The sequence below is a fragment of the Heteronotia binoei genome, chromosome 14 (genome assembly GCF_032191835.1).
Source record: "Heteronotia binoei isolate CCM8104 ecotype False Entrance Well chromosome 14, APGP_CSIRO_Hbin_v1, whole genome shotgun sequence".
Classification (NCBI taxonomy): domain Eukaryota; kingdom Metazoa; phylum Chordata; class Lepidosauria; order Squamata; family Gekkonidae; genus Heteronotia; species Heteronotia binoei.
Window position 1 is genome coordinate 66256201 of NC_083236.1, and position 22376 is coordinate 66278576.

General features: G+C 47.4%; 1 protein-coding gene across 2 annotated transcripts; it reads left to right on the plus strand.

Annotated features, from left to right (window-relative positions):
* Positions 1-16118: 16118 nt before the first annotated feature.
* On the plus strand, positions 16119-22376 carry GINS2 (GINS complex subunit 2). 2 transcript variants are annotated; one of them, XR_009556195.1, is made up of 6 exons: positions 16351-16624; positions 18855-18969; positions 19331-19430; positions 19956-20082; positions 20971-21244; positions 21313-22376. XR_009556195.1 is itself a non-coding variant. In XM_060254203.1 (5 exons), exons 1-5 carry the CDS (start codon positions 16535-16537, stop codon positions 21094-21096), a joined length of 558 nt encoding a protein of 185 aa, XP_060110186.1. In that variant the 5' UTR covers positions 16119-16534; the 3' UTR covers positions 21097-22376. The 2 variants fall into 2 exon arrangements, 1 of the variants encoding a protein (XP_060110186.1); XM_060254203.1 differs by having other exon boundaries at positions 16119-16624; positions 20971-22376.

Consider the following 22376-nt stretch of genomic DNA (forward strand, 5'->3'; position numbering starts at 1 on the left):
AGGGCCAAATTTGACGTAAATGAGACCTTGTTGGACTGGGCCGTGTTCAGCCGGGCCATGTGTGTACCCATTTAAGATTAGGTAGCGGAGATATAAACTTTAAAAAGGACACAGACAAACACAATTAAATATTTTTTTTAAAAAAAAAACACCTTTAAAATATGCTTTAAACGTTAGCACTTGTTAGTCTTAAAGGTGTTTTCTTTGTATTTCTGCCATGGGATCCAAGGAACCGGGCAAAGGAAGCTCTGGCTCTATTTGCTTCCTTCCCCAGGGGACCAGGAGCAGAAGGAGCCTCAGCCAAGGAAGGAAGGAAGAGAGGCTTGGCTCAGTAGTTCTGCTGTGCAATTGAGAGAGCTCAGCAAAGTAAGCTATCCCTCCTCCCCTAGGGAGGAGCCTCAGACAATGGAGAAAACAGAGGCTTTGCTTTAGTTCCTGTGTGACTGAGCAAGCCTGGCAATGCAAGCTGTTATGCAAAAGGAAGCAAGAGAGAGAAAGAAGGAATCAGATGACAGCCAGTTCTCAAGGGCCTGATAGGAGCCCTCTGGGGCCCTCATTTGCCCTCCGGGCTGCATGTTTGACACCCCTGCCTTACAGGAATTGGTCTCCATAGGGTATAATGGAGTGTCCAGCAGACATTTCCCTCCCACCCCCTGTCTTTCTGGTAACTCCGAAGCGGGGGAGGGCCTCCAAACCAGAGGATCCCCTGCCCCCAGCTGGGAATTGGCAATAGAAGTTAAACAACTACTGTGATGGTAAACAAGGGATATAGTAACCAATTAAAAAAAAACTCTCATGTATTTTAATGCTCAACATTTTAAGATTTACCAACGTCATGTCATAATAAATATTCATTCATATATTTCATATTGTAAATTAGGCATACTTCATATTTTAATAGAGGTCCAATATTAAGATTTCCATATTGCAAAAAAAGTCATGTTTCATATTGTAAATTAGGCATGCTTCATGTAGTAAAAGAGGTCCAATATTAACATATCCATATTGCCAAAAAAAAGTCTATGAGCACCCGGATGTAGGCCCATTTCATCAATAGACTTCCTCAGGAGTAATGAGGAAGCACATTCGACCGGGGCTTCGGGATCTGCACTGGCTGCCAATAATATTCCGAGTCCGGTACAAGGTGCTGGTCATTACCTTTAAAGCCCTATATGGCCTAGGACCTGCCTACCTTAGGGACCGTCTCTCCCCACACGTTCCCCAGAGAGTACTGAGATCGGGTTCGCAAAACCTGCTTATAATCCCCGGGCCAAAGGAGGCCCGTTTGAAATCTACCAGGGATCGGGCCTTCTCGGTAATGGGGCCTTACTGGTGGAACCAGCTGCCGGAAGAGGTGAGGGCCCTGCGGGACCTAGGGCAGTTCCGCAGGGCCTGCAAGACAGTCCTCTTCCGGCTGGCCTATAACTAACCGACACTGAGAATTTTGGATGGAGCTAGAGTGCACTCTGACAGACCGCTGGTTTTTATGTTTTATGTTTTATTAACCTACTGTTTTAACTGTTGCTATGTAATTGTTTTTTAAGCCAAACCTATGTAAGTTTTATATGCTGTAAGCCGCCCTGAGCCACTCCGGTGGGAAGGGCGGGATGTAAATCAAAATATAAATAAATAAATGAATAAATAAATGCCTTTCTATGTTTTTTTCAGGAGCAACAGCCATTAGTACTGACCCATGTTCGTGATTCTTCTTATTACATCTTTACTCTCAATCTGGAATAAACCAAGATAATGACAGAACGAGATGGCACACAGCTGAATGGAAGCCAAAATTAAAAAGTTAACATTTCAGCGAAAAACTCCAAACCAGAAGATCCCCTGCCCCCAGCTGGGGATTGGCAACCCGATCAATTCCCAGTATTCTTTGAGCAGGAAAACTCCTTTAAACCCCATTACGTTTGCGGCGTCGCTACCTCCTCTGGAGAAGACTGGTACGATTTTCAGCACGATAACGCTGCATCTATTTCAGTTCCTAGAAGCGTTCGCAGCAGGCAGAACGTACCAGATGTGCCTGTTTTAAGCAGCGGCTGCAGATGTCCTATATTATATTCAGCAGGAATTATTAACTCAACTATGTAACTGTTTGACATTCTCTTGGCCACGCAGCTGTGTGGGGCAGCCCAGGTCAACAGGCCTGTAGAGGAGAAAGTAAACAAGCAACTCCACAAGAGGGCCACCCATGGTGAAGAGCTAGGGTTGCCAAGCTCCAGGAGTTGACTGGAGCTCCCCTGAGATTACGACTGATCTCCAGGCAACAGCGATCAATTCACCTGGATCAAATGGCTGCTTTGGAAGGTGGACTGTGTGGCCTTATAACCCTTGGAAGAAGAAGAATTGCAGATTTGTACCCTGTCCTTCTCTCTGAATCAGAGACTCAGAGCGGCTTATAATCTCCTTTCCCTTCCTCCCCCACAACAGACACCCTGTGAGGTGGGTGGGGCTGGAGAGGGCTCTCACAGCAGCTGCCTTTTCAAGGACAACCTTTGCCAGAGCTCTGGCTGACCCAAGGCCATTCCAGCAGCTGCAAGTGGAGGAGCGGGGAATCAAACCCGGTTCTCCCAGATAAGAGTTCGTACACTTAACCACTACACCAAATTGGCTCTTTCAGCCACCCTTTCAAGGACAACCTCTGCCAGAGCTATGGCTGACCCAAGGCCATGCCAGCAGGTGCAAGTGGAGGAGTGGGGAATCAAACCCGGTTCTCCCAGATAAGAGTCCACACACTTCACCACTACACCAAACTGGCTCTTTCAGCCACCCTTTCAAGGACAACCTCTGCCAGAGCTATGGCTGACCCAAGGCCATGCCAGCAGCTGCAAGTGGAGGAGTGGGGAATCAAACCCGGTTCTCCCAGATAAGAGTCCACACACTTCACCACTACACCAAACTGGCTCCCAGGAGACAGATACGCTGTGAGGTGGGTGGGGCTGAGAGGGCTCTCACAGCAGCTGCCTTTTCAAGGACAGTCTCTGCCAGAGCTATGGCTGACCCAAGGCCATTCCAGCAGCTGCAAGTGGAGGAGTGGGGAATCAAACCCGGTTCTCCCAGATAAGAGTCCGTGCACTTAACCACTGCAGCAAACTGGCTCTCTCCAAACCCCACCCTATTCTGGCTACAGCTTCAAAAACTCTAGGGATTTTCCAGCCCAACAAATGGCACAGAATGCTTTGCTGAGGTCCTTTCCCAGCCTCCATCCCAACCTGGAGTTGGCAGTCCTGGAGTAAATGGCTGCTTTGGAGGACAAAGGTCCAACTCAGGAGATGTCTGGGGATTTTGGAGGTGGAGCCAGGAGACTTTGTGGGTGGAGCCAGCAGCAAAGTTGTGACAAACATGATTACATTCCAAAGGGAGTTCTGGCCATCGCATTTAAAGGGGCTGCACTCCTTTTAAATACCTTCCTTCCATTGAAAATAATGGAGGAAGGGGGCACCTTTTGGGGGGGCTCATAGAACTGGACTCCCTGGTCCAATCTTTTTGAAACTTTTTTATAGGAGAGGCACCAGATACTATGCTGAAAACTTGGTGCCTCTACCTCAAAAAACAACCCCCCGCCCCGAGCCCCAGATATCCATGGATCGATTCTCCGTTATACCCTGTGAGGTCTGGTTTCTATAGGGTATAATGGAGTGCCCAATGGACACTCAATGCCCACCCACCTGCTTTCTGATAACCCTCCAAACCAGGGTATCCCCTGCCCCCAACTGGGGATTTGCAACTGTTATGTATGTGGACTCAAGTGAGAACTGAGTTGTATGTTCCTGCCTGGCTCATTTGAGCCAGACGGACTGAGCTTGGGGACTTGGGAACAATAGGCAGCTGGATCCAAATCCCGGCTGCCCTGCTCCAATCACGAATTCCCCTGCTGGTTTGAATGGTCCAATTGCACGCTAGCACGGGAACCTTGACTGTATAAATAGTTGGCCCCATTGGCCCATTTTCCAGTCTTACTTGCTTAGCCTATACTATGCTGAAATCAATAAAGAGCTGATGTTCACCGCCCCCTCGCCTCTTCAATGCATCGAACCCACTATATTATAGCAACTTTATCTAAACTGAGAACATAAGAGAAGCCATGTTGGATCAGGCCAGTGGCCCATCCAGTCCAACGCTCTGTGTCATAAGAACATAAGAGAAGCCCTGTTGGATCAGGCCAGTGGCCCATCCAGTCCAACACTCTGTGTCACAGAAGAACATGAGAGAAGCCATGTTGGATCAGGCCAATGGCCCATCCAGTCCAACACTCTGTGTCACAGAAGAACATAAGAGAAGCCATGTTGGATCAGGCCAGTGGCCCATCCAGTCCAACACTCTGTGTCACAGAAGAACATAAGAGAAGCCATATTGGATCAGGCCAATGGCCCATCCAGTCCAACACTCTGTATCACACAGTGGCCAATATCTCTCTATCTCTCTATCTATCTCTCTATCTATCTCTCTATCTCTCTCTATCTATCTATCTATCTATCTATCTATCTATCTATCTATCTATCTATCTATCATCTATCTATCTATCTATCTATCTATCTATCTATCTATCTATCCACACACACACTGTGGCTAATAGCCACTGATGGACCTCTGTTCCATATTTTTATCCAATCCCCTCTTGAAGCTGGCTATGCTTGTAGCCGCCACCACCTCCTGTGGCAGTGAATTCCACATGTTAATAAGAGGTCCCTCCATTCCCCAAGTCCCCCCCCCCCACACACACACACATCCCCTAATTTAAAGGAACTTCCCATTTGGGAACCGGCAACCCTATTAAAATCAAGCATGATACAGATTACTTTCTTTCTTTTCTTTTTTTAAAGGGGGAACTAAAAAGGGGGGGTGGAAAACAGCTCCATGGCTGGTAGGGAGGAAAGATTCCCATCCTGTGAAAATTAGTATCATCTGCATAATCACAGACCGGACGGTTGACCCGGAGCATCAAGGCTAGCAGTCCCCCGTGCAGAATGACATGAGCTTCTTACTGTTCAGAAACAGGGCTGATCCGGAGCCACAGCAAAAAGGGTGACGCGGTGGTGGGGGGTGGCTGGGTGGGAAGGGTGTAAAAACAGATGGAAATTTAATTTTTTAATGGCAGCAGCAGATGGCAAAAGACACAAAAGTGTATTCACACCATGTCAGAGCTGTTTATAGACTGCCTGGCTGCGCTGCTGTGGTGCATTCCAATAGGGTTTAGATGATTGCTCCCTAGAGACACGCAGACGATTGGCTTCTGAAGGGTAGAGTATATTCCCCCCCCCCCACTCTGTAGAAATCCTGAAAATACAAATTTAACTGTGGATGGTTGCAGAAAAAAAAAGATGATGAGGGAAGGATTTAGACACGCAAAGTGATATTCAGAAATCCAGCACGCATCCCTCAGGGGAAGTACAAAAGGAGAGGAAGCGGAAACCTGCAATAGGGTTGCCATTTCTTTTTTACGAAATTGCCCCCGCACCTGTGCCTCAGCAGCCTGATGCGGAAATAAAAGCTGGGATAGCTTTCCCCATTGCTTCGTCTCCAGGCGAAGAAGAGATCCTTCTTTGGATCCCAGCCAAAGCAACCGCCACAAATCAATGCAATTTGTGCAAATTGCCTTCTTGTGCAAAGCATTGCTCAGTTTGCAAGAGCGATGCTGAGAAGCATATTTGCAAGGGGTTTTCTTCGTTTTGTTTTGAATGGTCGGAGGGGGCAGGTTTGGCCCCTACTTCCTCTCTCCAGGTTACATACAGAAGAAGGCTGGAGGCCACCAAGCACGTGTTAGGAGATGTGTGGGTGAGGTAAAGTACAGATGTTGCCTCTGTTCTCCCAAGGTAACCACCGTAATGGCTGGAGCAGGGGGTTGTTCTAAGTCAGGGGTGGCCAAACTACGCCTCGGGAGCCACATGTGGCTCTTTCACACATATTGTGTGACTCTCGAAGCCCCCACCGCCCTGTCAGCCGGCTTGGAGAAGGCATTTGTCTCTTTAAATCTCTTCGCCAAGCCAAGCCAGCTAGCAGCTTGGAGAATGCACTTAAAGTTAAAGTTGCTTTCTTTCCACCTCTCCCTCCATCTATTTTCCTTCCTTCCTTCCTGTCTTGTGGCTCTCAAACATCTGACATTTATTCTGTTGCTCTTACATTAAGCAACTTTGGCCACCCCTGTTCTAAATTAATTTCTAAGTAGAGATTTAGGAGCCCCCGTGGCGCAGAGTGGTAAAGCTGCAGTACTGCAGTTCGAGCTCTCTGCTCACGACCTGAGTTCGATCATGGCGAAAGCTGGGTACAGGTAGCTGGCTCCAGGTTGACTCAGCCTTCCATCCTTCCGAGGTGGGTCAAATGAGTGCCCAGCTTGCTGAGGAGAAAGTGTAGATGGCTGGGGAAGGCAATGGCAAACCACCCCGTAAAAAGTCTGCCATGAAAACGTCGTGATGCGACGTCACTCCAGTCTCAGAAATGACTGGTGCTTGCACAGGGGACTACCTTTACCTTTTAGAGATTTAGGACTGGAAATTAAGGAGTCATGCATGACTTGGCAACTCTGGGTTGGGAAATACCTGGAAATTTTGGGGGTGGGTGGGGTTTGGGGAGGGGAGAGGAGAGGAGGGGCCTCAGCAGGGTACAATGCCACAGAGTCCACTCTCCAAAGCTGTCATTTTCTCCAGAGGAATTGATCTTGGTCATGTGCAGATCAGTTGCAGTAGTGGGAGATTTCCACAGATTTTGACGATTGCTGTAGTTTTAGGACTGTTTTTATAACCTGAGCTGCCTTGAGCTGTAAGAAAAAGTGGGATACAAATATTTTAAGAAATTAGTTTGCGGAATGTTGTGTTACTCTTTTATGTTGCTTAACGTTGTGTTTTTTTGTCCCTTCCTGGGAGTTTGAATTTTATTACTGGCACTTATTTCGTGTTTTTTATTTTATTTTATCGTTTATGCTTTTATTCTTTATGGTTTTAGACTCCTCACACAGGTCTCTGAAGAGGGCAGCCTTTAAATGTCCTAAATATAAAAATTGACTATATAAATCTGTTTCTTAAAAAAAAAAATCCACCCTTTATTGCATCAGACAGGAAAAAGAAGTCCTCATATCATGTCTGCCCATTCCTCTTGATTTCGGCTGGGAAAAACGATTACTGCCTAAAAGCAGAGAATTGCCCCCGGAAAAGACATTGTGCTATTGATGTATTTATTTAACAGCTGTTATGTCCAACCTACCTCTATTCCCTAGATAACTCCTTAGTGAGGGAGTCTCATATCATTTTACAAAGAGCTTTTAATTTCAGTAGCCTCTTGTTTTGTTCTCCCATACAGTTAGCAAGAACAGCTCCATAATCAGGAAATTTTCTGATTTGGGAGATTCCTGGAGATTTGGGGCTGGGGCGGGGGGAGACTGTAGAAGGACCTCAGTGGAGTATAGTGCCATAAAGTCTGCCCTCCAAAGCAACCGTTTTCTCCAGGGGAACTGATTTCTATCCTTTGTAAGTCAGTTTGAATTCCAGGAGATCTCCAGGCCTCATCTGGAGTCTGGCACCCCATGTTCAGGAAGCCCTAAAGGGCAGACATCCCTAAAAGCAGACAGCTTGCCATTTTATGTTTAAATAGAGTACTATTTAATTTTGCATCATTGAATCTGTTGTGTTTAATCTTACACGTTGCTTCAGTTCGGACTGGTGCTACGATCCTCAGTCCTATTGAAGAAGAAGTAGAAGGTGATGATTTTGGATTTAAATCCCGCCCTTCACTCCGAATCTCAGAGTGGCTCGCAATCTCCTTTCCCTTCCTCTCCCACAACAGACACCCTGTGAGGTAGATGAAGATAATGGATTTATATCCCGCCCTCCACTCCGGAGAGTCTCAGAGCGACTCACAATCTCCTTTCCCTTCCTCCCCCACAACAGACACCCTGTGAGGTAGATGAAGATATTGGATTTATATCCCGCCCTCCACTCCAAAGAGTCTCAGAGCGGCTCGCAATCTCCTTTCCCTTCCTCCCCCACAACAGATACCCTGTGAGGTGGGTGGGCTGGAAGAGCTCTGACAGAAACTGCCCTTTCAAGGACAGCTCTGCTATGGCTGACCCAAGGCCATTCCAGCGGGTGCAAGTAAAGGAGTGGGGAATCAAATCAAAGAGTCCACACATTTAAACACTATTATTTATTTATTTACTACTTTAAATTTCTATTCCGCCCTCTCCGCAAGCGGACACAGGGCGGCTGACAACAACATTCATATTCACAAGTTAAAACCAATAAAACATAATTACAATTTAAGATTTTAAAACCATTTCGTGGTGCTGTATCTGTATCACTGCAATATAAGCGAGTTCTGCTTTTCTGACGGTGATCACCTAGTACTCTATATGTCGGGTGGCAGTTCTCTCCCGGTTAGATATCAGAGGCCAACAATTCGGTCTTACAGGCCCTGCGGAAAGTGGAAACATCCCGCAGGGCCCTTATGGCCTCCGGGAGAGCATTCCACAATTCCGGTGCTGCCACCGAGAAGGCCCTACACCAAACTGGCTCTCTATTGCATTGCTCATTGAATGTCCCACCCTGTTGGTTGCAGTTATTCGCTCTCGGTAATCTGCCTTGAATCCATGTGAGAAAGGTGGACTAGAAATGACCTAAATAAATAAATATGGGCAGCAAAGAGGCCAAGATGGTTATTTAGGGTTGCCAGCCTCATATGAACATGAACATATGAAGCTGCCTTCTACTGAATCAGACCCTCAGGGGTCCATCAAAGTCAGTATTGTCTTCTCAGACTGGCAGCAGCTCTCCAGGGTCTCAAGCTGAGGTTTTTCACACCTATTTGCCTGGACCCTTTTTTGGAGATGCCAGGGATTGAACCTGGGACCTTCTGCTTCCCAAGCAGATACTCTACCACTGAGCCACCATCCCTCTGAGCCTCAGGTGGGGCACCATGCTGAGGACCTTCCCCTCCCCAAACCCCACCTTCTCTCAGATCCACCTCCAAAGTCTCCAGGTATTTTCAAACCCAGACTTGGCAACCCTAACTTTGGCACTAGGTGGAGGTAAAGCCTCCTGGACTGCTGCTACCTATTAACAACCACATTGACAAAACCAAAGTCCTTCGAATGGATTTTTAAATACCATGTGCCCACAGCATAGATTCCCCACCAGCAGGTCGACTGGGCAACTCACCAACTACTGTTGGTGTGCAGAATGGCTCAGAACAGAGCACATTATTTTTAACTTGAGAGCTTCTGTTTGGGGCAAAGACATTCTTCCCTGCAGCTGCGTATGAACCTGTGTATGAGCCAGTTTGATGTAGTGGTTAAGTGTGCGGACTCTTATCTGGGAGAACGGGGTTTGATTCCCCACTCCTCCACTTGCAGATGCTTGAATGGCCTTGGGTCAGCCATAGCTCGGGCAGAGGTTGTCCTTGAAAGGGTGGTTGAAAGAGCCAGTTTGGTGTAGTGGCTTAAGTGTGCGGACTCTTATCTGGGAGAACCGGGTTTGATTCCCCATTCCCCCACTTGCAGCTGCTGGAATGGCCTTGGGGTAGCCATAGCTCTGGCAGAGGTTGTCCTTGAAAGGGCAGCTGCTGTGAGAGCACTCTCAGCCCCACCCACCTCACAGGGTGTCTGTTGTGGGTGGGGGGGGGAGAAGATATAATTTAAGTTTATTAGTTTTATATCCCGCCCTCCTTGCTAAGGCAGGTTAAGGCGGCTCCACAACCAATATATGAGATTGTAAGCCGCTCTGAGTCTCTGATTCAGAGAGAAGGGCGGGGTAGTTTGGTGTAGTGGTTAAGTGTGCAGACTCTTATCTGGGAGAACCGGGTTTGATTCCCCACTCCTCCACTTGCAGCTGCTGGAATGGCCTTGGGTCAGCCATAGCCCTGGCAGGAGTTGTCCTTGAAAGGGCAGCTGCTGTGGGAGCCCTCTCAGCCCCACCCACCTCACAGGGTGTCTGTTGTGGGGAGGAGGAAGATAAAGGAGATTGTGAGCTGCTCTGAGTCTCTGATTCAGAGAGAAGGGCGGGGTATAAAGCGGCAGTCTTCTTCTTCTGTAAATCTGCAGTCTCCTTCTTCTAGGGGCTGCATAAAGCATCATCTCAAGCTATGGTTGCCAATCTCCAGGTGGCAGCTGGAGGTCTCCCACGACTGCAGCTGATCTCCAGGTGACAAAGAGCAGCTCCCCTGGAGAGAATGGCCACTCGATTATCCGGTGGGCTTTTATCGTTGGATATCTAAATTAATTTTTCTTTTTTTTTTTAAAAAAAAGGGTGTCTCCATAATTCACTTGCTGTCCCTGGTTTTGGGGTTTTTTTTGGTGTTTTAAGGGTGTCAGAAGAAGAAATAAATGGACCGTCGTCTGGCTAATGTAGCTATAACAAGGCCTTTAGATGACAGGAGCAGAACGGGGATTGTTGCTCTCCTATGATACCTTTCTCTTTTTTATTATTCATGCAATGCAGGGAGCCCAGGGCAATCAGAAGATCCTTCAGTGCTTCCTTTGAAGAAAGGCCTATGTGGATTTAAGGCATAATGGCGGAAGGGAAGGGGGAAATCAGGGCTCGCCGAAGAAAAAGTATTATTTGGGAGGCAGCGATGATTACCCCAGATGCTGGGCCTTTCTGAATCCCGCCTTCTTGCATCAAGGCAGCTGCTGGGACATAAAAGCAAGAGGACTCGGCAGCGTTTTGAAGAGGATCGCGCGGACGAGGCTATTAAATAGACCTGTCACCGCTAATATTGTTTGAAGGCTTTCAGTTCCCATGGCAACCTGACAAGCTAACAGCCCGCCTGACAGTGCTCTAAATCACTCCTCGATAAAAGCCTTTTCTCCTCTCGCCGCCTCGCTTCTTCGAGGCAGAACTTTGGACATTAATATGTCTTTGAAGTAGGCCTCGAGGGTGTTGTTTGTTCTTTGGTTCTCCCCTAAGCGCTCCTGGATTCGGAGGGCAGCGGGAAGTTGCCCGTGGCTCTTGCCAATTAGCGAGGGGAGCGAAAAGCAGGTCTGGGGTGAGCTGGATGCACCCAGCGCCATTGCAGGACTTAAAACAGGGCCCGTTCTCTGCAGTGCAACAAGGGAAACGGATGGAACGGCGAAAAGCACAAAATCCCCAATTGATTGCAAATAGAGAATGCAAAAGGAAGCGACGCGAGCACTCAACACATAGGGTTGCCAATTCCAGACTGGGGAATTCCTGGAGATATGGGGATGGTGGCTGGGGTGGGCCCTCAGTGGGCCATGATGCCGTGATGAAATGCATGTTCTCCTGGGAGGTTGGCTAGCAGCAAACCTCTGTTTGGCTTTGTAAAAGTATCCCCTCCCCCTAAGACGGAGAACAGCTGAGAAGGAGGAAGTCAATCAATTAGGGTTGCCAATCTCCAGGGGATCCCCCAGTTTGGAGGCCCTCCCCCTGCTTCAGGGTCATCAGAAAGCGGTGGGGGGGGGGGAAATGTCTGCTGGGCCCTCCGTTATTCCCTATGGAGACCATTTCCCATAGGGTATAATGGAGAATTGATCTCTGGGAATTTGGGGCTCTGCCCCCCCCCTGTTTTTTGAGATAGAGGCACCATATTTTCAGCATAGCATCTGATGCCTCTCCTCGAAATACCCTCCAAGTTTCAAAAAGATTGGACTAGGGCGTCCGATTCTATGAGTCCCCAAAGAAGGTGCCCCTATCCTTCATTATTTCCAAAGAAGGGAAGGCATTTAAAAGGTGTGCGGTCCCTTTAAATGTGATGGTCAGAACTCCTTTTGGAGTTCAATTACGCTTGTCACAACCTTGCTCCTGGCTGCACCCCCCCCAATGTCTCCTGGCTCCACCCTCAAAGTCCCCAGATATTTCTTGAATTGGACCTGGCAACCCTACCACCAATGGCTTTACAGGCTTGCCTCTTAAGAAATGCTAATGGGTCTCGCTAGAAACCGTGGGAGGGCCAAGTGTCTCCCTTCTCTCCCCCTCTCACTTCTTCAGGCAGAGAACAGAGAGCTGGAGGTGTCAAGTTCTAGAGAGGCTAGGAAGGAACTTTCTGGAGACAACAGGAAAAGCTGCCTTGACTTGGGTTGACTGCGGTCAGGTGGGAAGAGATGATAAAATTTCCTTGCAACAGGAAATACCTCTCTTTCTTTTTGTTATGGTAAAGAGAACTCTGATCTGAGGGTTGCATGTAGGTGACCATTAGTTGGCCTGGACATCTAAAGGGAGCCTGAAGGTAATGATAACTGTTTAGGGATCTGTAACTTCCTAAGCTAAAGAGCCTGTCCTATTTTAACAGCTGATAGGGCATGTATGCTGTTGAAGACGCAGCTGCGCTGGACAGGGCATATTTCTAGGATGGAAAACCACCGCCTTCCCAAGATTGCTCTGTATGGCGAACTTTCCACCGGCCATCGAAATAGAGGGGCACCAAAGAAGAGGTACAAGGACTCCTTGAAGAAATCCCTTGGCACGTGTCGCATCAACCATCACCAGTGGTCTGACCTAGCCTCAGATCGCAAAGCATGGAGGCACACCATCCACCAGGCTGTCTCTTCCTTTGAGAACGCACGCATAGTTGGTCTTGAGGACAAAAGGAGATTGAGGAAGAATCGCACTGCTACAGCACCAACCCCAAATCAGACTTTTCCCTGCAGCCACTGTGGCCGGACCTGCCTGTCCCGCATTGGTCTTGTCAGCCACCAGCGAGCCTGCAGCAGACGTGGACTACTGCACCCTTCTTAAATCTTCGTTCGCGAAGTCAAGCCGAGAGAGAGAGGGACAGAGGGTTTTTTAAACCAAGTTCTTTTGTATTTCTTGCTCAGATCTGGTGCTGTGCTAAAAGTATGCTTGCAAACTTTTTTTTAAAACTAAACACTTTAAATTTGTGATGCTGGGAGCGGTTCTCTGTACCACACAGACCTCCACCATCTCAAACACGCTATTTTAAAAGGGTGGTTGGCAAGCAGCTATTCCTCCAAGGGCTCCCAAGGCCTTAATCTATCTCCGTGGTGGTCAGGTGTGGGGCAGCTGGAGACACAGAGGCAAGGCCTCAGAACTTGGAAGGGAGGCTAGGAGACCTGATCCTCTCAGTGGGAAATCCCACACAGGGGTGCCAAACTCATTTGTTATGAGGGCCGGATCTGACATAAATGAGACCTTGTCAGGCCGGGCCATGTCGGGCCAGGCCATGTGTGTACCTATTTAAGATTAGGATTAAGATAAGGAAGGCCGAGCACAGAAGAATAGATGCTTTTGAGATGTGGTGCTGGAGAAGAATCTTGAGAGTCCCTTGGACTGCAAGAAGATCCAGTCAGTCAGTCCTAAGGGAAATCAACCCAGACTGTTCCCTGGAAGGTCAGATGCTGAAGCTGAAGCTCAAATACTTTGGCCACCAAATGAGAAGGGAGCACTCACTGGAGAAGATCCTGATGCTAGGAAAGACAGAAGGCAAAGGAAGAAGGGGATGACAAAAGATGAGATGGCTGGACAGCGTTACTGATGTAACAAACACGAATTTGAGCAGACTTTGGAGGATGGTGGAAGACAGGAGGGCCTGGTGTGACTTTGTCCATGGGGTCGCAAAGAGTCGGACTCGACTGTGCGACTGAACAACAACAAGCGGTGATATAAGCTTTATAAAGGACACAGACAATTAAAAAAAAACTTAAAACATGTTTAAAACATTAGCACTCATTGGTCGTAAAGGTGCTTTCTTTGTATTTCTCCCATGGAATCCAGAGAAATGGGCAAAGGAAGCTCTGGCTCGTTCCTTCCTTCCCCAGGGGACCAGGAGGGGGAGGAACCTCAGCCGATAGAAGGAAAAGAGGCTTGGCTCAGTAGCTCTGCTGTGCGATTGAGAGAGCCTGGCAAAGTAAGCTCTCCCTTCCCCCCTTCCTCCCCAAGGGAGGAGCCTCAGACAATGGAGAAAATAGAGGTTTTGCTCTGTAGCTCCTGTGCAACTGAGCAAGCCTTGCAAAGCAAGCTGTTATGCAGAAGGAAGCAAGAGAGAAGGAGAAGGAAGGAGATGACAGCAAGTTGGTTGGGGGCCTGATTGGAGCCTGATTTAGTCCCCAGGCCACATGTTTGACACCCCTGCCCTATAATGATCAAGTGGTGGTGGTGATGGTGAGCTACCTGAGAATGGAAGAAAAGCCCCTCCAGGGAGTTGGGAACCCCTAGGAGGGCAGGGCAGAAACTGTAGTTTGGATATCCAGGGGAACTGATCTCGGAAGTCTGGCAATTGGTTGTAATCTGGGAGCTCTCCAGGTCTTGCCTGAAAGTTGGCAGCCCTAGTTGTATGTGGGGACCACAAAATCCAGACACGACCCCTCTCCTACTCTACATTAATGTCCTGAACACAGTGGTGGACTGGCCAGGGGGTCAGCTTGCCCAATGGCAAATGAGCCCTGTAGGCTCCTGATGAAGTGGGCCCCTCTTAAACATTAGACAATGTATTAAAAATGTTAGTGACACTTTCAGTAGCATGAAAATATAATAGAAGTCCCAATATTATTACTGTAATGCAGCTAAAATTTACATTGTATTTAGGGTTGCCAGCCTCCAGGTGGGGCCTGGGGATGTCCCTCTTTTACAACCGATCTCCAGCTGGCAGAGATCAGCTCCCCTGGAGAAAATGCCAATCTGTATTTACATTTAGTACCTACTGTATACTGCCAATGATATGTACAATACGTGTGCGCTGTAATTACTAAATATATATTTTGCAAAAGTTTCAATCGTACCTTTTCCCTAGGGTTGCCAAGTCCAATTCAAGAAATAGCAGGGGACTTTGGGGGTGGAGCCAGGAGAAGTTGGGGGTGGAGCCAGGAGCAAGGGTGCGACAAGCATAACTGAACTCTGAAGGGAGTTCTGGCCATCACATTTAAAGGGACGGCACACCTTTTAAATGCCTTCCTTCCATAGGAAATAACGAAGGATAGGGGCACCTTCTTTTGGGGCACATAGAATTGAACCCCCTGGTCCAATCTTTTTGAAACTTGGAGGGTATTTTGGGGAGAGGCACCAGATGCTACGCTGCGAATTTGGGGCCTCTGCCTCAAAAGACAGCCCCCCCCCAGAGCCCCAGATAACCGCGGACCCATTCTCCATTATTTCCTATGGGAATACATCTCCATAGGGAACAACAGAGTGCCCAGCAGACCTCCCCCTCCCCTCCCCCCGCTTTCTGATGACCTGAAGCGGGGGGAGGGCCTCCAATCCGGGGGATCCCCTGCCCCCACCTGGGGATTGGCAACCCTTCTTTTCCCACTTATGTATTTTTTTGGAAAATGTTATTTATTTCTTATACAAATTAAATGATAGCCTTATAGTTGTGGGTGGGCCTCCTATGTCTCCTGGCAACTAATATTTTTAGACCCAGTCCCCCACTGCCTGAGCATATTGTGTAGTAGGGTTGCCAATCCCCAGGTGAGGGCAGGGGATCCCCTGGTTCAGGATCATCAGAAAGCAGGGGGAGGGGAGGGAAATGTCTGCTGGGTACTCATGATTCCCTATGGAGACTTATTCCCATAGGAAATAATGGAGAATTGATCCGTGGGTATCTGGGGCTCTGAGGGCCGTTTTTTGAGGTAGAGGCACCACATTTTCAGTATAGCATCCAGTGGCTGTCCCCAAAATACTCCCTAAGTTTCAAAAAGATTGGACTGGGAGATCCAATTCTATGAGCCCCCAAAGAAGGTGCCCCTATCCTTCATTATATCCTATGGAAGGAAGGCATTTAAAAAGTGTGCGGTCCCTTGAAGTGTGATGGCCAAAACTCCCTTTGGAGTTCAATTATGCTTGTCACACCTTTGTTCTTGGCTCCATCCCCAAAGTCTCCTGGCTCCACCCCCAGAGTCCCCAGATATTTCTTGAATTGCACTTGGCAACTCTAATGTGTAGGGTTACAATGTGTAGGGTTAGAACAAAGCAGTAGACAAGTGTATCTTTAAGACCAACTAACTTTTATTCAGAATGTAAGGAGATCTCCCAGAATTCCAATTCTCTACTTTCAGACACATAAGGCTCCATTCGCCTTTATTTCCTGGACTTCGTTCAGCTCTACGCCACACCCACAGCACAAACATCTGCCAATCAGGGACAAGAATATTTCCCCCTGTCCAATCAACAGCCACCTATTCCCCGAGAAAAGGGACTTTCAAGCGGAGCGCGCGCGGGGCTTGTGGGCGTGGTATGTTTTATCTCCCAACCAATGGTAGCCGCACAGGAGGGGACCCACGAGGGAGCGGGGGGACGCGTGCGAGACTCCGGAAAGCGACTGAATCCCGTGGGCAGAGCTTGTTTTCTTTTTCGACCAATGAGAGAGAGAGTTACCTCAGGAAGGGGCGGGGAGCGTCAGTCAAAGCGCGCGCGGGGGGGGGGGGGAAGCCGGGAAAACTGAAAACCCCCGCGTTTGTGGGCGGGTCTTGTTTCGACTTCCAACCAATGGCAGCCGCCGTTACCTCAGGATTGGACTTGAGCGAAAGAGCGCGGGCTGGCGGGAAAATTTCTGAGGTGAAAACGGCGGCCTTCTTTTCACCCCTCGGCGGAGGCGACGGAAAGAATCAAGGCCTCTGCGCGCGCGGCCGGCGATGGATCCTGCCGAAGTCGAGTTCTTGGCCGAGCAGGAGCTGGTCACCATCATCCCCAACTTCAGCCTGGACCGCATTTACCTCATCGGGGTGGGTTGGGGGGGGGGCGGACGGAGGGCCGCGGCGCTGGGCTGCCAATCCCCAGGTGGGGGCGGGGGATCCCCCGGTTTGGAGACCCTCCCTCCGCTTCAGGGTCACCAGAAAATGGGGAGGGGACGAAATGGCTGCCGGGCACGCCATTATTCCCCATGGAGACCAATTCCCATAAGGTGTAATGGAGAATTCATCCACGGTTATCTGGGGCTTGGGGGGTATTTTTTTTCTTTTTTAGATAGAGGCACCAGATTTTCAGCATAGCATCCTGTGTCTCTCCTCAAAACACCCTCCAAGTTTCAAAAGGATTGGACCAGGGGGTCCAATTCTATGAGCCCCCAATGAAGGTGCCCCTATCCTCCGTTTTTTCCAATGGAGGGAAAGCATTTTAAAAAGGTGTGCGGTCCCTTTAAATGTGATGGCCAGAACTCCCTTTGGAGTGCAATGATGCTTGCCACACCCTTGCCCGTGGCTCCACCCCCAATGTCTCCTGGCCCCACCCCTAATGTCTCCTGGCTCCAACCCCACACCCAATGTCTCCTGGCCCCACCCCCAATGTCTCCTGGCCCCACCCCTAATGTCTCCTGGCCCCACCCCCACCCCTAATGTCTCCTGGCCCCACCCCCAGTGTCTCCTGGCCCCACCCCCAATGTCTCCTGGCCCCACCCCCAATGTCTCCTGGCTCCAACCCCACACCCAATGTCTCCTGGCCCCACCCCCAATGTCTCCTGGCCCCACCCCCAGTGTCTCCTGGCCACACCCCTAATGTCTCCTGGCCTCACCCCTAATGTCTCCTGGCCCCACCCCTAATGTCTCCTGGCCCCACCCCCAATGTCTCCTGGCCCCACCCCCAATGTCTCCTGGCCTCACCCCTAATGTCTCCTGGCCACACCCCTAATGTCTCCTGGCCCCACCCCTAATGTCTCCTGGCTCCAACCCCTAATGTCTCCTGGCTCCAACCCCAATGTCTCCTGGCCCCACCCCCAATGTCTCCTAGCCCCACCCCTAATGTCTCCTGGCCCCACCCCTAATGTCTCCTGGCTCCACCCCCAAAGTCCTCATATATTTCTTGAATTGGATTTGGCAACTCTGCCCCAGCAGCCTGTTTGTGAGCTCGGGCCACAGGTGGATGACGATGGGGCGGGGTCTCGTCTGGGTGATTCTGTCTCTCAGGGCGAATGGACGGGGAGAGAATATTATGATGAGGCAGTGAAAGGAGTGAAGAAGTGATGGGGTGGCTGGATAGGAAGCGCCGTTGTGTGATGAAGCCTGGGAAATGTGGGGCGCCCAGTCAGTGCTGGAAAAAGCTTTTGAGACTTTGGGAGTGGGGCCAGGAGAGGGTGGGGTTTGGGGAGGGGAGGAGCCTCAGCATAGTGCAATGCTATAGAAACCCACCCCTCAAAGCAACCATTTTCTCCAGGGGAGCTGATGTCTGCCAGCTGAAGATCAGTTGTAAAAGCAGATCTCCAAACCCCACCCGGAAGCTGGCAACTAGGTTTGCCACATCTGTGTTGGAAAATACCTGGAGACTTTGGGGGTGGGATTTGGGGAGGGGAGGACCCTCAGCATGGTTCAATGGCATAGAGCCCGCCCCTCAAAGTAGCCATTTTCTCCAGGTGAGTTGATGTCTGCCAGCTAGAGATCAGTTGTAAAAGCGGGAGATCTCCAGGCCCCACCTGGAGGCTGGCAACTAGTTTTGTCATGTCTGTGTTGGAAAATACCTGGAGACTTTGGGGGTGTAGCCAGCACCTGCTCTTAAACCTTTTCTCATTCTCATCCTGTTGGGCTAAAAAAAGCTAAATGCAGTTGCTGGTGGCTTTTCCCTTCTCTTCATCTGGGCCTCTATAAAAGGCAAGCGTTTCATCAGTTGACATGGAGCAATTGACTGCATTGCATGGCCATTGTGCTTATTAGGCAGAGGGAAATAAAAATTTGCCATTGAGCCTTCCAGCTCACCCAGTTTTTCCTGACCTCTGCTTGCAAGAGAGTTCTGATGCACTTTTGGCATTTGTTCCCTCCGCCCCCCTCCAAAACAAACAAAAAAAATCAGAATCCCTGCATTCACCAACACATGAGAAACCTACAGAGGAAATATAAACATACTTCTCAAAAATTCACTGTTAACTTTTAGAGAAAAAAGCAGTTTAATTTTATAAAAGTGAAGCATGTAAAAAATAGCTGTGACTTTTCTATGTATTTGTCTTCACATTGTAAATGTATTTCTTAGGGTGACTTGGGTCCTTTTAATCCTGGATTGCCTGTGCAAGTTCCTATGTGGCTGGCGATCAACCTAAAGCAGAGACAGAAGTGTCGACTGATAGCTCCAGAATGGATGGATGTTGGTAAGAACTACTAGAACAACGTTTGAGTCCAGTGGCACCTTTAAGACCAACAAAGTAAGAACTGTCTTAATCTTTGACCAAGGTATTACTTTGGTTGTAGGCACTGGGTTTTTACAGCTTTTAGAATTGCTGGGTTAATTGGAGCTAACTGTTAAAATAATCAAAAGATATTTCAACAATCAGTTTTGATTATTTTGTGGTCATTACCAAATTTGTCAATTGTTCTGAAAAAATGAACTAAATGGTGCAAAATTATAATGCATTATTGTAAGTTAGGGCTTCTACAAATATTTGCTGAGAGAGTTTACTAAAACAAATAGCCTGCCTTTTTAAAATATGCCACTTTCTGATTGCCTTCTAGAAAAGCTGGAACAAATCCGGGACCAGGAACGCAAAGAAGACACTTTCACCCCCATGCCAAGTCCTTACTACATGGAATTAACCAAGCTACTGCTAAACTAGTTAGTAGGTCTCTTATTGTAACAAATAAAGATTATAGTTACTCTTACTAATAAAGTGTGATACTTTTAAAATAATGAGTTTACCGTAGTATAAGCTTTTGGAAGCCACAACCCACTTTTTTGGACAATGTTTTTGGTGGATAGTTTCTAACAGTGCAGCAAAGGAAAATTTAGGTGCCTATTCAGATTTGAATTTATAAGCTAACTACAAAATGCAGAGATTTCCACCATTTAGCATGGTGCTTGTTTTCTGCTGTTTTATCAGTATGTGTATTACCTCTAACATTCAGCAGTTTAAAATAAGGTTGATGTGAAATTAAATAGTGTAAATATTAGAGTGTTCAACATTACACTGATCCAGTGGCTATCTGGTAGAGCATGCATGTCTGCTTTTTTATTTAGAATGAGACCAATGTAGCTTATGTCAGGATTTTTATATTTTAATATTGCTTTGTCATTAATTTCTTGTATTGAATTTATGATATAGTCGTTGAATCTTTGTGATCTGTTTTCTTTCTTCTTTAGTGCTGTAGACAATATTCCAAAAGCTGATGAAATCCGAACATTGGTTAAGGATACCTGGGACACTCGAATAGCAAAGCTCCGGTTGTCTGCAGATAGCTTTGTCAGGCAGCAGGAAGCCCATGCCAGGGTAAGAGAAATCTGTGGTAATCTGATAGGTTTATATGAGGTTGCCAGGAGAGTACTTCAGGAACTGCATGTGTGGGGGTGAGCAGAATCTAATTACAGATGGGCTGCAGACAATTCTTTTGTGGTCTGATTGCAGCTTTGCTGACATGGCTGTGCTACAGGTATGGCATTGCAAAGTCTTGCATGTGAATTGATGTACACTATCTCTGTTTTGAAGAAATACATATTGATTTTGTGACATGTACATGCATGCACTAGGGGGACCTGGAGAAGTGACATAATATACACTCAACCGCAAACATTTTAGGCATGCGTAACATATTTGAGTATAAGACTATGTACACTGCTACTTTTGTGCATAAAGAAATAGATGTATATCTTATCTGGAAATAAGATATTGTATGTGTTCATAATATATAATATGTGAAATGATTCAAAGGCTGCTAGTTGGTTGCACCTGTTGGAATGATTGTGAGTTTGCAGTAGCTTAAATTCAATAGGCTGTTTGTGTTAGCTTGGACTTTTGCTGCTGTTTGGTTATTGGTGAAGTATTGAGGGATCTGGAATGTCCATTCTGTTAACATCAGTCTTAAATGGAATACATAACGTGAACTTGGGTAGCTTATGGTATCTGAGGAGCATGTGTTTTAAGGACTGGGAATTACAGGTTAAATACTGATATTAACTACTTACCCTGTTGTCATATATAAAATCCAAATTGTTTCTGATTTCTTTAGGTGTTTTGGTTTTAAGCTCTTATCATTCAGTTACCTGAAAGTTTTAAAGCTTGAAATCTGTAGGGGTGCTACCATATTCCATTATTCTGAATGTTATCCCTTTTTTTTTGGTCAATATTGTCTTGTAACATCTATCCCTTGTCTTTTATAAGCTGGATAATCTGACTCTGATGGAGATCAACACCACTGGGGCTTTCCTTACACAAGCTTTAGATCACATGTACAAGCTACGTACAAATCTCCAGCCTGGAGAGAGTGCCCAGTCCCAGGACTTCTGACAGCTGAAATCCTCAGTAAAATGGAAGCCAGGCATTTGGGCACTTTCCTGAACCTTAAAGAAACCACTTCTTTAAAGTAACGCTTGAAAAGGTGTTTTGAAACCAGGAATAGAATGTTAGAGAAGCTTTCCCTGCAATTCCATCCTTGGTGGTCTCGACTTGGGAAGTACAAAGCTGTAGCTTTATGGCTGGATCCAGTCTGCCAGTGGTATGGAGGTTGTGTTCTCAGCATTTGTGATGCGTATCCCCTTGCTGCAACAAAATCCTTGACAAAACAGCTGGTGTCACCTGAAAGTATGCTTGGCTCCCATTTGGCTGTCCTTCCAAGATGAATTGGCTGCAACTCTCTACTGCAGTCATGCTTCCTCATTGCTTTGTTTTACTGTTGGTCTAAAAGCAGATGAAGAAAGCAAATCGGTTCCCTATTCAAAGGATCCAGTGCCTCAGTGGGTCCTTATATTCTGAAGCATCTGGGAGAGATGACAGAATGAGACTATTTTAAACACCTGGCTGCACAGCTCCCCGGAAGGCCTGCCTGAGGAATGATATGTAACTGCTAACCCATCTCTCCAGGAGGGCATAGTGCTTCCACTGTGATACCACTTGCTGGAGTCTTGTCAGCTGTCCTTGGAGATAAAGGACTTTCTGTGGTTTCCTTGACAGCAGCTGGTGAAGTGCACAGCTGTATGTGGGATGAGTGAAAATATGCCTGTATTCTGTGGGAAATGGAGCCACAAAGACGAGGCACATCACTTTGTCTTGCGTTCTGCTTTCAGCTCTGTTCTGGGAACTGTACTTCTGATGCACTGAAACCAGCTACTTGCCACAGCTAGAATCTGTTCATATTAATCACATAAGTATACAGTGGCTGATGGTACTCAGGCTATGAATCATATAGTAAATACTGCTACCTGTGTGGCATACATATTCCATAAAAGAAAATGAAAAAGAAAGCAGGGCATCTTTTAAATGCCACTACAGAGAGAGACACTTAGGCTATGACATCCTGACCTCTGCTGGCTGTCCTGGGGAATATTTATGATTAAAAACAAATCTCAAAACAGAATTAACTTGTTCTTCAAGGTGCTGTGGGCTCTGGCTCATAAACACATTTTAATAAATTTTGTTAGCCTCTGAGGTGCCCCTGAATCCCTCTTTAAAATATTATAGTGTGTACCTGTAATAACCTTTGTTTATCAAGAATTGCTTGAGTGTTTGGAGAGCTTCAGTGTAATTTCAGTTCATTTTCTTTTTTTAACCTTTTAAAACATTTTTCCTGA